This window comes from Oncorhynchus clarkii, chromosome 17 (genome assembly GCF_045791955.1).
Source record: "Oncorhynchus clarkii lewisi isolate Uvic-CL-2024 chromosome 17, UVic_Ocla_1.0, whole genome shotgun sequence".
Lineage (NCBI taxonomy): Eukaryota > Metazoa > Chordata > Actinopteri > Salmoniformes > Salmonidae > Oncorhynchus > Oncorhynchus clarkii.
In genome coordinates this window covers 80,318,350-80,335,836 of record NC_092163.1, presented here as the reverse complement: position 1 = coordinate 80,335,836, position 17,487 = coordinate 80,318,350, and the positions used below count along the sequence as shown (strand labels likewise).

The following is a 17,487-nucleotide window of genomic DNA, read 5'->3' as shown; positions in this document are numbered from 1 at the left end:
TAAACATTTTATCAGTATTCATATTCCTTCATTTGAAAAGACACCGTCACCCTCCCCACGCAAACCTCTCTGCAATGCCACAGCTAGAGAAAACACACGTTTCTTAAACCCATATAAAGTAGCCCGAGGGATATATGTGACGAAAAGAGATAAAATGTACACTAAAAGGACACTGGACAGATAGAGCTGAGTATGACACGCTTGTAGTTGCAGTTTTTTCTAGCATTCTGGTACAAATGAAATGTCCGTCAAGGATGAAACACTCCCATTGGTAGATGACCAAACAACCAATAAGAGGTCACAACAATAGTTGGGTGAAAACGCTTTCTTTTTTTTAATACAAGATTTCAACGTACAGTGTCTAGTGGCATAAATAAAACAATGTTATTTAAACACAGGAGAAGAGAAATGCATTTTTCACCATGCATTGTTTACTCAAGCATTCATACATGTGTACAACCCTCTTTTCTAGGTTGTAAGTTCCCTGTGGTCAAGGACAATTGTCAGGCTTTTCCCAACCGCTCCAGATGGAAAACCATTTTCCTTTAATCTGCATTTTCTCAGTCTATTTATCATCCCTCTAATTCCTCCCTCCTTCCCCATGGGATATCATCCCTCTAATTCCTCCCTCCTTCCCCACGGGGTATCATCTCTCTAATTCCTCCCTCCTTCCCCATGGGGTGTCATCCCTCTAATTCCTCCCTTCTTCCCCATGGGGTGTCATCCCTCTAATTCCTCCCTTCTTCCCCATGGGGTGTCATCCCTCTAATTCCTCCCTTCTTCCCCATGGGGTACCATCCCTCCTTCCTTCTTCCCCATGGGGTATCATCCGTCTAATTCCTCCCTTCTTTCCCATGGGGTACCATCCCTCCTTCCTTCTTCCCCATGGGGTATCATCCGTCTAATTCCTCCCTCCTTCCCCATGGGGTGGCTTTCAGAGAGGCTCTTTGTCATGTGTTTTAGCATGTCAACTGAACGTCTGTCTGATACGTTTGTTAAGACAAGCCAAATAACTTTCACTGCGCTGTACTTTGGCAACCATTTTGTTTGCGAACCAGAGGAGTCCCATTTTTATTGGGAACGCGGTGGGGGAAACAGGTATTCCAATTTAAAAAAAAGACAAAATGAAGGACAAACAGTGTATAATGTCCCCCTGAAAGCATTATGATAACCATATTATTCTTGTAATTATTATAATCATCACTATCACTATTGTTACTATCATCAATATTCCAATTGTAAGTACTAATTCACTCATGAATGTAAAAACTAAATGAAGAAAACATTCTCTATAGCGAACAAAATAATATACTAAAATGTGCACCTTGAAGGGGGCTTTCGGAGGCTTTTAGTCAGTCCTTCTTGCTGCATATGAAGAAATTCATTTCTAAGACTGATTTTGATTTGACACACACACACACACACCAATCTCTACATTTCAAATGGGCAAAAAAAAGAAAGAAGGAAATCTAATGAAATAAAATGAACAACACGGAAACACAGAAAAGCTAAATGAGATGGAGGGTAAACTCGAACAAAACGTAAAAGGTTGCTACACCTGAATGCTAATCCTTCAGGACAGCTATCGTGTTCTAAAAGAATAGAACAATGTGTTTTTGTTGTCGATTCCATATCTTTCGCAATAACCGTTTGCTAATATCTGAAATGTAACGCTGAAATGTAACTTGAAATGAAGCCCAACAGATAAGATATTCTGTCAACAAGGCATTTGAATCAGTTACAAATGAATGACTGCTATTACATTTTTTTTTTGTTGCATCGTTTGGATTCTTCTCTGTTAAGCTTCGCACAAATCAGATCATCATCTCCTCTTAATCGGAGTCAAATGGGAATAAATCCGAATTTGAGAAACACACGTCACGAACACTTTCCCTTACGTCATGAACGATTTTAACACAACGTGTACGCTTCACACGTACTTATCTTAAATCAGGATCAGTGTAACTAAGCCCGATTCTTCGCTAGCGTAATGAATGAACTGAGCTTAATGCTGAAATGACTACGCCACTTAAAAAATATACGCAAACCAACAACAACAACAAAAAAACCCTGTCCTTGTACTATCTACTTACCTATTGTTCTATGAATCTCACCTCAAACGTGGATCAAATCTTCATCAATCTCAGTAACTGTCATAAGTAACTATATATTTCTTATTTGACTAACTAACAACCCTATTGGGATAAACCATCTAGGACTATTATTGCAGTTTGTTCCTCGTCGGAAATCAATAGAGCTGAAGTGGCGACATGATCTGTGGACGCGCGGGGGGGCAGCAAGTTCTTTACATATAACCAATAAACTCCGTCTGTATTTCATGGCGGTGAGTGTGATGGAGGCATTGAACTGAAAGGAGATCTACGAACATGTTAACCTTTTAGAACGTTTCCAGATCACAATGTGTCATCTGGTCAGATTAATAATACCGGTTTTAGAATTACGATCCAGTTATTGTGACAGGAATCAGGGAGTCTCAAAATGGCTGACAGATTAGAGAGATGGGATACACTCCTTAATGAAACCTCTACGGACGTACACAAACTGACTCATCAATATGGGGAAGCATTAGAAAACCAATTATAACCGAAGCTCATCAATAAAAAATAAATCTCTATATTATAATGTACGGCAACATACCAAGCGAGATATACCATCATAATCCACTCTGTTATATATATATATTGATGATTCATTTATTCCAATACTATGGGAACTTGTTGGATTAGAATTTCAAACGTGTGAAGAAGGAAGAATTATCTGGATATAGATAGACAGAGGTCGGCTTCCATAATAAATGGACACTCAAAAAAGCAACACTTGGTATCTGGCAAAAACAAACTATGTAGGTACATCATCATCATTATGCGTGCACATCATCATCATCATTATGCGTGTACATCATCATCATCATTATGCGTGCACATCATCATCATCATTATGCGTGCACATCATCATCATTATGCGTGTAGTACATCATCACTCATCTAACCTGCATTGACCACTCACCACCACCACCACCAGGCAGCTCCTTACATTATTGCAAAGGGTCACTTTCAAAGTCGTTAGTGAAGAATTTGAACATTAAATAAAATGTGTGATTACATAAAATGGGTCCTTCCGACTGTATAACAGGAGGTACATTTCAATTCGACAATATGGCAAAATCCACAAAAAAAATCACTTGAAATAGATGACCAATGAGAAAAGGTATATAATAAGGAATCAATTCTCTACTCTAAGATTTTACAAATTGCAGTACACTATTAATGTATTAATAGATTTTTTTTTTTTTAAACAATTTGATGCTGTATCAAAAACGTTGTAAAAAAATTAGATAGAGATTTTATCAACCATTTTTTTTCGGTGTTTTCTGGTAATCTTGTTATTGGGATATTCCCATTTCTTTCTTTCTCTCCCTAACTCTCCTACCCTCCTCTCAACAATGACCTTTGAGTTGTGAATACATGTTGTATCCCTTTCAGGACATTCTCAATCACTCTCAACGGCCCTAAACTGTTTTACCGCATAAACTGTGAAAACAAGAGTATCATCACTACATAAAAAAATAAATTACCCCTTGTCTAAAATAAACTGCAGGAGGCTTTTTCCACATCTGATTTACACAAAACGTTTTTTTATTTTTTTGGGGGGAGGGGGGGGGACTAAAAATACACACAGGCCGATCCATCGTTATTTACAGAAGACACTTGTCGCATCACCATAAAGGCAAAATGGCATTCAAATGGTCAATGTTACGATCATATTCGGATCATGATACTCATTTTAACCCATTTTAAACAAGAATAGTAAAAAGGGGCATTGTATTGTGTTATATTTCTCTCTTGAATGATTTTGGGTGACTTTGGGAAACTCAGGCAAAGTAAAAAAACAAGAAATCTGGTCATAACCAGGCCAGGGTACCCATCTGGTAATAACCAGGCCAGGGTACCCATCTGGTAATAACCAGGCCAGTGTAACCATCAGGTAATAACCAGGCCAGGGTAACCATCTGGTCATAACCAGGTCAGGGTAACCATCTGGTAATAACCAGGCCAGGGTACCCATCTGTTAATAACCAGGCCAGTGTAACCATCTGGTAATAACCAGGCCAGGGTAACCATCTGGTAATAACCAGGCCAGGGTACCCATCTGGTCATAACCAGGCCAGTGTAACCATCTGGTAATAACCAGGCCAGGGTAACCATCTGGTCATAACCAGGCCAGGGTACCCATCTGGTCATAACCAGGCCAGTGTAACCATCTGGTAATAACCAGGCCAGGGTAACCATCTGGTCATAACCAGGCCAGGGTACCCATCTGGTTGTCATTGCCTTCCATGTTAACGTTCACTAACCCTGACTAGGCCTACCTACTAGGTGTACCGTTCCTTTCTGATTGGGGGAAAAAGAGATCCTGCAGGCTATTTCAGTCAGGAGATCTGCTCCACCACCAAAACAATCCTATCTAATCTAATCTAACCTTAAAGATATAAAGTTTTGAAAAAAAAACAACCTTTTTTTAATTCTAATTTCTAATTCTTCTTTTAGGCTACCCTTGTTATGCTCATCTTGACTAGACATTGTGTGAATAAGGGTAAAAACATACAATTAGTGTTAAAAGGCAATTCCTTATTGAATCCAAACAGCCACCGCCACATCGATCAACCACTGTGTTTAGCTGTCTGCAGGGTTGGCTGTCCCAGATCAACATGATTATGTTGTGTTTGTTTTCATTCATAGAACTCTCTATCTCATCATTAAAAACCTTTTTGCCTGCAGTGTGTTTGTTTATTGTCCTCTTGTATTATTCAAGATAAAAGAAGATTAAAAAAAGGCAAGTAGTTTGATCTTAAAGTCAAGTCCAAAACAGAAGAAAACCAGAACCAAAAGACACAAAATAAAACAAAAGGCCATTTAGTTTCAAATGGAGAAAAAAGCTGCTGGGACAGGAGGGGCGTGTCTTCTCAATCTAGCTGTTCAGCTGTAACCAATGAGATGACGAGAGACTGAATAGTGTCATTGTTGTGGCTATTGTTGCCGAGGCTACCACCTAGTTCTCCCTCCCTCCCATCGTTCAACTTTAACTCAGCCTTGATCAGATCAGGCCAAAACCCTCCCAACCCAAAATGTCCGAAGTTCATTGCCACTTTGCAGAGCCTCTACCCTCCTCCTCCCACCCCTTATTTCCAAACAGACAACACTGGTGTGAGACGGTTACAAGTCCCCCCTGCTTCCCCTCTCCTCCTCTGGAGGAGCCAGCTAACCTTAGGGTGGAACGTAAGGTGGTGGGGATCTGTAGGGGGTCATGTTCTTTGGACGAGAGCCTTTACCTTCCATGGGGACAGTGAAAGGGGGTGGAGGCTGGTAGGGAGGGGCATTGGGATCCTCATCCCTCAGAGCTGTGTACTCCCCCAGAAGGTCCTGGTTCAGGGGGGTGGTCTCTGGACTGGTCATGTTGGGGTACTCAGGCGGGGGCAGTGGGGGTTTCTCCTCCTGCAGGATGAGGGGCATGGAGGAGGACGGAGGGGGCTTGGAGTCGTCGAGCTCGTCTGCGAAAATGATGGGTACCCCCTTCTTAATGAAGGTAGCCTGGTCCTCGATGGTTAGCTTTCCCTTACGCTTTTTACGGTAGCAGATCATGGCGATGATGCCGGCGATCAGCAAGATGGCCGCCACCACTACCGCAGGGATGACCGTGTGAAGGTAGACGTCGTCCGTGCTCTGGCGTCCGGCGCCGAGCGCCGGGGTGACGGCTGGGGGTATAGGAATGGTGATTTCACTCGGCGGTACGAACATGTAGTTCCGGCAGGCGGCTGTCCCTTTGACCTTGATGTCGATGGGTTTGAATTCAGGCTCCATTGTGGAGATGAATGTCTGGGAGGGCCTACCCTGGGCATCAGAGATCCTCCTGGACATGGTCTGGATCTTCTCCTTGGGACAGGGGTTCTGCTGGAGGCTGTTGTTGGTCCACTCCACCATGATGGATCCCTTGGTGATGTTCCTCAGGGTGACCGTGCTGCTGTTGCGGTCCCCAAACGAGTACGCCAGTTTCTTGATGAGCAAAATCTTCTTGTGGATGTCGTTGGTCACCTGGTGAGGTTCCCCGTGGAAGCGAGCCTGGAACAAGACCGGGGACTTATCGTTGGAAGCCCAGCGGTTCACACGGACCTCAAAGGCATCGATTGCGTTCAGACCACCCTTATCGGTGGCCTGCATGAAGTACTCGTGCTTCCCGATGTGGTTTGAGTCAGGTAGACCGTACAGCAGCTGACTTGTGCTATTAAACTGTATCCAGGAATCATCTCCGACCACTTCGTTGTGGTTCATCCTCAATGTCAACCTCAGCTTGTCTGTCGTACCGTCCTCCTTGTCAAAGAAAGTATCAGATGGGATTTTCACTTCAAAATATGTGCCCACGAAGGCATTGACCTGATCGATGGGGTTGCGGAGATCTGGTTTCTCGTTTCTTGGGTCAGGCACGATGGACGACGGGGTAGTGCGCCTGGCTGGTTTGGCTGTGGTGGTCTTGGGCTCCCTTGGCATCGGAGTGGTCTTCGGTCTCTTTGGTTTCTTGGTTGGCTTTCTGGTGGCGACTGTGATGGGTGGAGGGAGTGTCGGCGTGGCTTCCACAACAGTATGCCTGGACATGGTGGGTTCAATGGAGATGGTACTAGTGGACTCCATCACTCTGGTTGGCAGGGGTGCACCCTGAGTGGGAGTGTGGGAATAAGAGTCTCTGACACGGATCGTGGGCTTCATGGGCAAGGGCACAGGCCCTCTCATGGGTGGGGCAGAGCTGTCTGTGGGGGCAGCAATGGCAGGTGACGATAGGGTGGGTACAATGCGAACAGGGGGCTCGACGACAGACGTTGGGGGAAGCAGAGCTAGAACAGGAGTAGGGGTATTGTTGAGCTGGCGCCTCACCCGTTTTGGGATATGAGGCTTCTTGTTGGCGATGTGCCAACCGACGACCGGATATCCCAACTGAGCCGACATAGTGCCCTCTTTAGCCGGCGCCTGGACGCTACTAATATTAGGGACGTTACTCTGGTCCAGGGAACAGCCCAGCTTCCAGGATAACAGGGCTCCGTTCTCCACCACCTTTTTGGCATTTCCTGGTCCGGCCATGAAGGCGGACATATCGAACAATCTGTTGTTGACCACGGGAAGTATCTTCATGTGCTGGAGCGCCACGCCAGAGAACTTCTTCATCTTGCCCAGCAGCTCCACCCTCTGTCTGGAGCTCATCTTGGTCAGGTCGGCATCCAGAATCACTGTGAGCACCGTCACCGGCTCCTCGTTGCCACAGACAAATGGCTCTACCTCGTTGTTGGAGTTGTTGGACGCTGACTGGATGGCTACCTGGATCGGGTCAGTGTCAGCGTGTTCCTCTGGGTGCACCTCGATGGAGAAGATATCCTGGCTGCCATTGGATGCGGAGACGGAGATATAGTGGACACCCTTGTCCTCACCCAGTGGTAGACCCTGTAGGACGTTTCTCTCCCAGTCCCAGTGCAGCCATGTTGGTAACGTCTCCTTGCCTGACTCAGTTATCTGGGGGAAAAAACAAAAGATAAAGAGTTGATAAGTCTTTTTTGATTCAATTAATAATTTAAGATAAAATACAAGAAAACAACATGAAGAATAATAAGTTCACAAAATGTGCACTTCTCTTCTACTCACAGAATGACTGTTTTCTTGATTGTGTCATAAATCATTCAAGATGAACTATGCATAAATCACTCCGCCATTTCCTGGTTGCAAAAATTCTAATAATTTGCCTTATTTCCGTTTATGTGACAAAACAAGCAAGTATAGTGTAGAGAACCATTGTATTCTCTAAAACACTGAAATATATTTTCAATAACCCAAAATATTGTATTTTTTAAGTTGTTTGAAGTGTAAAAAAACAAAAGTAAAAGACAAAACATTTAACTTAAGAATAGGAAGCATAGAAGTAACACGTAGAACAGATCAACCGCTTCTTAGACTTGCTTTGAATGAGAATGAGAGCTCTATAACTCACATTTCTATGCGAATTTGGTCAATTGCTCCCAAAAGTTACCTATTGCAGCCATTAATAACAGAGAAGAAAATAACAGGAGATCTTGTTGTTGTTTTATCTTTTGAGTTTATAAATAATAGGAGATGTTATTGTTGTGAGAAGCTGCTACTGAGAAGCTGCTACTGGTGATTTTCTTCACACAATTAAAATTTTTTCTATTAGACTAGTGCAAAACTAAGTTTCTCTATAAGGTTAAAAGGTGAAATATAGTGAACAATTCACAAGATACAATTAATTTTAAAGTACATCTAGCAGCTAGAGAGCACCTTTACTTGCAGATCTATACATTTAATTGATCATGTATAAATTACGTGTCCGTATTCGAGCATGGGAAGGATGGTCATCTGAATCAGGGTTAGTTTGGCAGCTGGGGTGAAAGATGAGCGATTATGATAGAGGAAACCAAGTCAGGATGTAACCTTAGTTTGCAGCTTTGATATGTGTGAGAGAAGGACAGTGTACCGTCTAGCCATACTCCCAAGTACTTGTATGAGGTGAGTACCTCAAGCTCTAAACCCTCAGATTTAGTAATCACAACGGTGGGGAGAGGGGCATTCCTTCTTACCAAACCAAACCATAACCTTTGTTTTGGAGGTTTTCAGAACAAGGTTAAGGGCAGAGAAAGCTTGTTGGACCCTAAGACAGATTTGTAGTAGAGTGTTTAACACACAATCCGGGGAAGGGCCAGCTGAGTATAAGACTGTATGATCTGCATATAAATGGATGTGAGAGCTTCCTACTGCCTGAGCTATGTTGCTGTAAATTAAGAAGAGTGTGGGGCCTAGGATCGAGCCTTGGGGTACTCCCTTGGTGACAGGCAGCGTCTGAGACAGCAGCTGTTCTGACTTCATACACTGCACTCTGAGAGAGGTAATTAGCAAACCAGGCCAAAGACCGCTCAATACTCCTTAGCCGGCCCACAGGAATGGAATGGTCTACCGTATGAAAAGCTTTGGCAAGTCAATAAAAATAGCAGCACAACATTGCTTAGACTCCTTTAAGGTTGCAGCGACACATCCATAACCTGACCGGAAACCAGATTGCGTACCAGAGAGAATACTACAGACATCAAGAAAGCCAGTCAGTTGATTATTGACATATTTTTTCAACACTTGATAAACAGGGCAAAATAGAAATTGGCCTATAAAAGCTAGGATCAGCTTGATCTCCCCTTTAAATAAAGGACGCACCGTGGCTGCCTTCCAAGCAATGGGAACCTCCCCAGAGAGGAGAGACAGGTTAAAATGGTCAGAGATAGGCTTGGCAATGATAAGGGATGCAACCTAAAAGAAGAAAGGGTCTAAACCATCTGACCCAAATATTTATTTTGTGGTCAAGTTTATCCAAGCAGCAGGTAATTTACAATTGAGGTATTCTGGCTGAATATCTGATTTCAAAATAGAGATGAATCCAGGGGGTACTGTGTTGTAATGACCTCTGCACAGAGGGAGGGGGCTTCAAAGGCCTATGAATTTGGGTGGGGGAGGCTGGAAAACTCTTCTGCCATTGTTGGGCTCAAGGGCTTTGACACCTCTCACTTCACACTTCAGTGCTAATTGAAGTTGCAGCTGGATCTGTTCAGTCCTAGCAAACTTGGTAGCCTTAACTTAGCATTCAGTCCTAATAAAGTACAATATAACATCGTAATTTATTTTTCTTCTTGGCATTAAAAGTAGCTTCAGACTAAACATTACTCTCTCAGTTCCAGGTTGGACGATGTTTTCACGTTTCTTGTTCTTTTGCTAGTCGTTGGTTTGCCAGAGCATTTGCTGTGTAGACCTTGGAAATAAGAATTTTGGTAGTAGGAATCCTTCCAGGTAATTTTGTCCGAAATCAGGTTGTAGGTTGGAGTTTTGATTTGGAGTGAAGGTTATGTTGTGAAGGGTAGTATCCTGTGTATACAGTTGAAGTGGGGAGTTTACATACACCTTAGCCAAGTACATTTAAACTCAAGTTTTTTCACAATTCCTGACATTTAATCCCATTAACTATTAGGTCAGTTATGATCACCACTTTATTTAAAGAATGTGAAATGTCAGAATAATAGTAGAGAAAGTGAATATTTCAGTTTGAATTTCTTTCATCACATTCCCAGTGGGTCAGTTTACATACACTCAATTAGTATTTGGTAGCAATGCCTTTAAATGGTTTAACTTGGGTCAAACGTTTCAGCTAGCCTTCCACAAGCTTCCCACGATAAGTTAGTTGAAATTTGGCTCATTCCTCCTGACAGAGCTGGTGTAACTGAGTCAGGTTTGTAGGCCTCCTTGCTCGCACTCACTTTATCAGTTCTGCCCACAAACTTTCTATAGGATTGAGGTCAGGGCTTTGTGATGGCCACTCCAATACCTTGGCTGTGTGAAAAACAAGTTTTAATGACTCCAACCTAAGTGTACTTAAATTTCCGACTTCAACTGTACGTCTTGGTGACATAGTGAAGGTTATGTTGTGGAGGGTAGTATCCTGTATATGTCCTGCTGACATAGTGTTGTGGAGGGTAGTATCCTGTATATGTCCTGGTGACATAGTGTTGTAGAGGGTAGTATCCTGTATATGTCCTGGTGACATAGTGAAGGTTATGTTGTGGAGGCTAGTATCCTGTATATGTCCTGGTGACATAGTGTTGTAGAGGGTAGTATCCTGTATATGTCCTGGTGACATAGTGTTGTAGAGGGTAGTATCCTGTATATGTCCTGGTGACATAGTGTTGTAGAGGGTAGTATCCTGTATATGTCCTGGTGACATAGTGTTGTAGAGGGTAGTATCCTGTATATGTCCTGGTGACATAGTGAAGGTTATGTTGTAGAGGGTAGTATCCTGTATATGTCCTGGTGACATAGTGTTGTAGAGGGTAGAATCCTGTATATGTCCTGGTGACATAGTGTTGTAGAGGGTAGTATCCTGTATATGTCCTGGTGACATAGTGAAGGTTATGTTGTAGAGGGTAGTATCCTGTATATGTCCTGGTGACATAGTGTTGTAGAGGGTAGTATCCTGTATATGTCCTGGTGACATAGTGAACATTATGTTGTGGAGGGTATTTTCCTGAATATGTCCTGGTGACATAGTGTTGTAGAGGGTAGTATCCTGTATATGTCCTGGTGACATAGTGAACATTATGTTGTAGAGGGTAGTATCCTGTATATCCTGTATATGTCCTGGTGACATAGTGTTGGGGAGGGTAGCATCGTGTATATGTCCTGGTGACATAGTGTTGTAGAGGGTAGTATCCTGTATATGTCCTGGTGACATAGTGAAGGCCATGCTGTGGAGGGTAGCATCGTGTATATGTCCTGGTGACATAGTGAAGGTTATGTTGTGGAGGGTAGAATCCTGTATGAGTTCTGGTGACATAGTGAAGGTTAGGTTGTGGAGGGCAGAATCCTGTATATGTCCTTGCGGAGAACATTAAATATTTTTGTAAAAACATGCTGAAAGATGCGGGTGGCCATCTGCAAGGGGTTTTACATTTACTCCTGAGGTGCTGACCTGTTGCACCCTTGACAACCACTGTGATGATTATTATTTGACCCTGCTGGTCATCTATGAACATTTGAACATCTTGGCCATGTTTTGTTATAATCTCCACCCGGCACAGCCAGAAGAGGACTGGCCACCCCTCATAGCCTGGTTCCTCTCTAGGTTTCTTCCTAGGTTCTGGCCTTTCTAGGGATTTTTTCCTAGCCACTGTGCTTCTACACCTGCATTGCTTGCTGTTTGGGGTTTTAGGCTGGGTTTCTATGCAGCACTTTGAGATATCAGCTGATGTAAGAAGGGCTTTATAAATATATTTGATTGATTGATTGATTACTTCAACATGGGATTTCTTCAACATGGGGTTTCTTCAACATGGGGTATCTTCAACATGGGGTTTCTTCAACATGGGGTTTCTTCAACATGGGGTGGGGTTTCTTCATCATTGGGTTTCTTCAACATGGGGTTTCTTCATCATGGGGTTTCTTCAACATGGGGTTTCTTCATCATGGGGTTTCTTCAACATGGGGTTTCTTCAACATGGGGTTTCTTCAACATGGGGTTTCTTCAACATGGGGTGGGGTTTCTTCATCATGGGATTTCTTCAACATGGGGTTTCTTCAACATGGGGTGGGGTTTCTTCAACATGGGGTTTCTTCATCATGGGGTTTCTTCAACATGGGGTTTCTTCAACATGGGGTTTCTTCAACATGGGGTTTCTTCATCATGGGGTTTCTTCAACATGGGGTTTCTTCAACATGGGGTTTCTTCAACATGGGGTTTCTTCAACATGGGGTTTCTTCATCATGGGGTTTCTTCAACATGGGGTTTCTTAAACATGGGGTTTCTTCAACATGGGGTTTCTTCAACATGGGGTTTCTTCATCATGGGGTTTCTTCAAAATGGGGTTTCTTCATCATGGGGTTTCTTCAACATGGGATTTCTTCAACATGGGGTTTCTTCAACATGGGGTTTCTTCAACATGGGGTTTCTTCAACATGGGGTTTCTTCATCATGGGGTTTCTTCAACATGGGGTTTCTTCAACATGGGGTTTCTTCAACATGGGGTTTCTTCAACATGGGGTTTCTTCAACATGGGGTTTCTTCATCATGGGGTTTCTTCAACATGGGGTTTCTTCAACATGGGGTTTCTTCAACATGGGGTTTCTTCAACATGGGGTTTCTTCAACATGGGGTGGGGTTTCTTCATCATGGGATTTCTTCAACATGGGGTGGGGTTTCTTCATCATGGGGTTTCTTCAACATGGGGTTTCTTCAACATGGGGTTTCTTCAACATGGGGTTTCTTCAACATGGGGTGGGGTTTCTTCAACATGGGGTTTCTTCAACATGGGGTTTCTTCAACATGGGGTTTATTCAACATGGGGTTTCTTCAACATGGGATTTCTTCAACATGGGGTGGGGTTTCTTCAACATGGGGTTTCTTCAACATGGGGTTTCTTCAACATGGGGTTTCTTCAACATGGGGTTTCTTCAACATGGGGTTTCTTCAACATGGGGTTTCTTCATCATGGGATTTCTTCAACATGGGGTGGGGTTTCTTCATCATGGGGTTTCTTCAACATGGGGTTTCTTCAACATGGGGTTTCTTCAACATGGGGTGGGGTTTCTTCATCATGGGATTTCTTCAACATGGGGTTTCTTCATCATGGGGTTTCTTCAACATGGGGTTTCTTCAACATGGGGTTTCTTCAACATGGGGTGGGGTTTCTTCATCATGGGATTTCTTCAACATGGGGTTTCTTCAACATGGGGTGGGGTTTCTTCATCATGGGATTTCTTCAACATGGGATTTCTTCAACATGGGGTTTCTTCAACATGGGGTTTCTTCAACATGGGGTGGGGTTTCTTCATCATGGGATTTCTTCAACATGGGGTTTCTTCAACATGGGGTGGGGTTTCTTCATCATGGGATTTCTTCAACATGGGGTTTCTTCAACATGGGGTTTCTTCAACATGGGGTTTCTTCAACATGGGGTTTCTTCAACATGGGGTTTCTTCAACATGGGGTTTCTTCAACATGGTGTTTCTTCAACATGGGGTTTCTTAAACATGGGGTTTCTTCAACATGGGGTTTCTTCATCATGGGGTTTCTTCAACATGGGGTTTCTTCATCATGGGGTTTCTTCAACATGGGATTTCTTCAACATGGGGTTTCTTCAACATGGGGTTTCTTCAACATGGGGTTTCTTCAACATGGGGTTTCTTCAACATGGGGTTTCTTCATCATGGGGTTTCTTCAACATGGGGTGGGGTTTCTTCAACATGGGGTTTCTTCAACATGGGGTTTCTTCAACATGGGGTTTCTTCAACATGGGGTTTCTTCAACATGGGGTTTCTTCAACATGGGGTTTCTTCAACATGGGGTTTCTTCAACATGGGGTTTCTTCAACATGGGATTTCTTCAACATGGGGTTTCTTCAACATGGGGTGGGGTTTCTTCAACATGGGGTTTCTTCAACATGGGGTTTCTACAACATGGGGTGGGGTTTCTTCAACATGGGGTTTCTTCAACATGGGGTTTCTTCAACATGGGGTGGGGTTTCTTCAACATGGGATTTCTTCAACATGGGGTTTCTTCAACATGGGGTTTCTTCAACATGGGGTTTCTTCAACATGGGGTTTCTTCAACATGGGGTTTCTTCAACATGGGGTTTCTTCAACATGGGGTTTCTTCAACATGGGATTAACATAATAACTTAAAACATTCCAAGTGGATGACGGAGAAATACATCACAAGGGGATTGACATTCAAATACATCCCTAAAACAACCACTAACGCGTCCTCTGCTTCTCAACAAGTTAATGCTGCGGCTGATAAATCGTACAGTTGATAAATGATGTAGATACCGGCGCTCCCTAGATGGATCATTAATGGTCTAACAAATACACAGCCATCACCAGGGGAAGACAGGAAACAGCATATGGGCTTTTAGAATCACACACACACACACACACACACACACACACACACACACACACACACACACACACACACACACACACACACACACACAAACACACACACACACACACATGTACTCACAAACACACACACACACACTTGCATGTAGGCCAGTACGTTGGGACACTCAGACAGACATGTACGTAGCCACACGCGCAGTAGGTGGACACACACACGCACACACACACACACACACACACACACACACACACACACACACACACACACACACACACACACACACACACACACACACACACACACACACACACACACACACACACACACACACACACACACACACACACACACACACAGAGAGAGAGAGAGTATTAGTGGGTTGTTCTTCTCATTAATGCTCCTACACCTCCTTAATGCTCCTACACCTCCTACCGCTGCATCAGAGCAGATGTGGCTATTTTGGAGAGAAACTTTAATAACTATGATGATGGTGCGTAATGTGGTGATGTATCAAAAAAGCTGCTGGGTGCCATCACCCGAAGATGATGAGATGATGTGTGTGTGTGTGTGTGTGTGTGTGGGTGTGTGTGTGTGTGTGTATGCGCGTGTGTATGCGTGTGTGCGTGTGTGTATGCGTGTGTGTGTGTCCGCGTGTGGGCGTGTGTGTGTGTGTGTGGGTGTGTGTGTGTGTGTGTACGTGTGTGTATGCGTGTGTGTGTGTGTCCGTGTGTGGGCGTGTGTGTATGCGTGTGTGTGTGTGTGTGATGAGTACACAGCAGTAGGTAGCTGCTCTACCCCCTTTCTCCCCACTTTAGTAGTGAAGTTAATTAAACCAGGGGGCTGTTAATCTCATCAAAAGAGACTAACTCTCCTTTCCCAAATGGCACCTTATTCCCTATGTAGTGCACTACTTTTGACCAGAGAAATAGAAGATAGGCTGCCATTTGTGACGCGTTCACTTCCGGTTTGATGAACACTGTTCTGATTTTTTCTCATAGCCCCCAAACCCACCGTGACATTCAGCATCTTTCGCTATCAGCGTCTCTGACTATCAGCGTCTCTGACTATCAGCGTCTCTGACTATTAGCACAATCAGCGTCCCTGACTATCAGCGTCTCTGTCTATCAGCACTATCAGCGTCCCTGACTATAAGCGTCCCTGACTATCAGCACTATCAGCGTCTCTGACTATCAGTGTCTCTGACTATCAGTGTCTCTGACTATCAGCGTCCCTGAGTATCAGCGTCTCTGTCTATCAGCACTATCAGCGTCCCTGACAATCAGCGTCTCTGACTATCAGCGTCTCTGACTATCAGCGTCTCTGACTATCAGCGTCTCTGACTATCAGTGTCTCTGACTATCAGTGTCGCTGACTATTAGTGTCTCTGACTATTAGCACAATCAGCGTCTGACTATTAGCACTATCAGTGTCTCTGACTATTAGCACTATCAGTGTCTCTGACTATTAGCACAATCAGCGTCTGACTATTAGCACTATCAGTGTCTCTGACTATTAGCACTATCAGCGTCTCTGACTATTAGCACAATCAGTGTCTCTGACTATCAGCGTCCCTGACTATCAGCGTCTCTGTCTTTCAGCACTATCAGCGTCCCTGACTATCAGCGTCTCTGTCTATCAGCGTCTTAGACTATCAGCACAATCAGCGTCTCTGACTATCAGCACTATCAGCGTCTCTGACTATCAGCGTCTCTGACTATCAGCGTCTCTGGCTATCAGCGTCCCTGTCTATCAGCGTCCCTGACTATTAGCGTCTCTGACTATCAGCGTCCCTGACTATCAGCGGCCCTGACTATCAGCGTCCCTGACTATCAGCGTCTCTGACTATCAGCGTCTCTGACTATCAGCGTCTCTCACAATCAGCGTCTACACACTGCATGAGGAGAAAAGAGATCTATGATGTGATGGAGAAGTAGAGGGAGGAACGAAGGGATGAGAAATTACAAGATGAGTGAGTGGTGTAGAATCAACAACTAAAGTATTGAAGACATTCTGTACTGTTTACATTAATGACATGCTCTGCCCTAGATCTAGTCCTATGTACACCACCGTTAAACTAACCATGTCCTCATTTTGACATACAGTATCAGCCTAGAATTGGAGGAGAGGAGGAGGAGAGGAGGTGGAGGAGGGAAAGGAGGAGGAGATAAGGAGAGAAAGGGGGAGGAGACATGGATGAGGAGGAGGAAGAGGAGGATAGGTGGATGAGAGGTAGAGGAGAGAAGGAGGAGAGGATGAGGAGGAAGAGGAGGAGGATGAGGAGAGGTGGAGGAGAGGAGGAGGAGGAGAGACTGTTAGGGTGGGTAGCTAGGCAGACCGTTAGGGTGGGTAGCTAGACAGACCGTTAGGGTGGGTAGCTAGACAGACCGTTAGGGTGGGTAGCTAGACAGACAGTTAGGGTTGGTAGCTAGGCAGACCGTTAGGGTGGGTAGCTAGACAGACCGTTAGGGTGGGTAGCTAGACAGACTGTTAGGGTGGGTAGCTAGACAGACCGTTAGGGTGGGTAGCTAGACAGACAGTTAGGGTTGGTAGCTAGGCAGGCCGTTAGGGTGGGTAGCTAGACAGACAGTTAGGGTGGGTAGCTAGGCAGACCGTTAGGGTGGGTAGCTAGACAGACCGTTAGGGTGGGTAGCTAGGCAGGCCGTTAGGGTGGGTAGCTAGACAGACCGTTAGGGTGGGTAGCTAGACAGACCGTTAGGGTGGGTAGCTAGACAGACAGTTAGGGTTGGTAGCTAGGCAGGCCGTTAGGGTGGGTAGCTAGACAGACAGTTAGGGTTGGTAGCTAGACAGACCGTTAGGGTGGGTAGCTAGACAGACCGTTAGGGTGGGTAGCTAGGAAGATAGTAAGGGTGGGAAGCTAGGAAGACCGTTAGGGTGGGTAGCTAGACAGACAGTTAGGGTTGGTAGCTAGGCAGACTATTAGGGTGGGTAGCTAGGAAAACCGTTAGGGTTGGTAGCTAGACA

The 17,487-nt window shown here is 44.3% G+C and overlaps 1 protein-coding gene across 4 annotated transcripts in view; it reads right to left on the bottom strand.

Annotated features, from left to right (window-relative positions):
• Positions 1-310: 310 nt before the first annotated feature.
• Positions 311-17,487, bottom strand: part of LOC139371462 (dystroglycan 1-like) — a 117,689-nt gene continuing 100,512 nt past the window's right edge. For all 4 annotated transcript variants that reach the window (XM_071111895.1, XM_071111892.1, XM_071111893.1 and 1 more), the window contains one exon: positions 311-7,574. In XM_071111895.1, the coding sequence (XP_070967996.1) occupies positions 5,286-7,574 (2,289 nt within the window). In that variant the 3' untranslated portion in view covers positions 311-5,285. The remainder of the gene's footprint in view (positions 7,575-17,487) is intronic.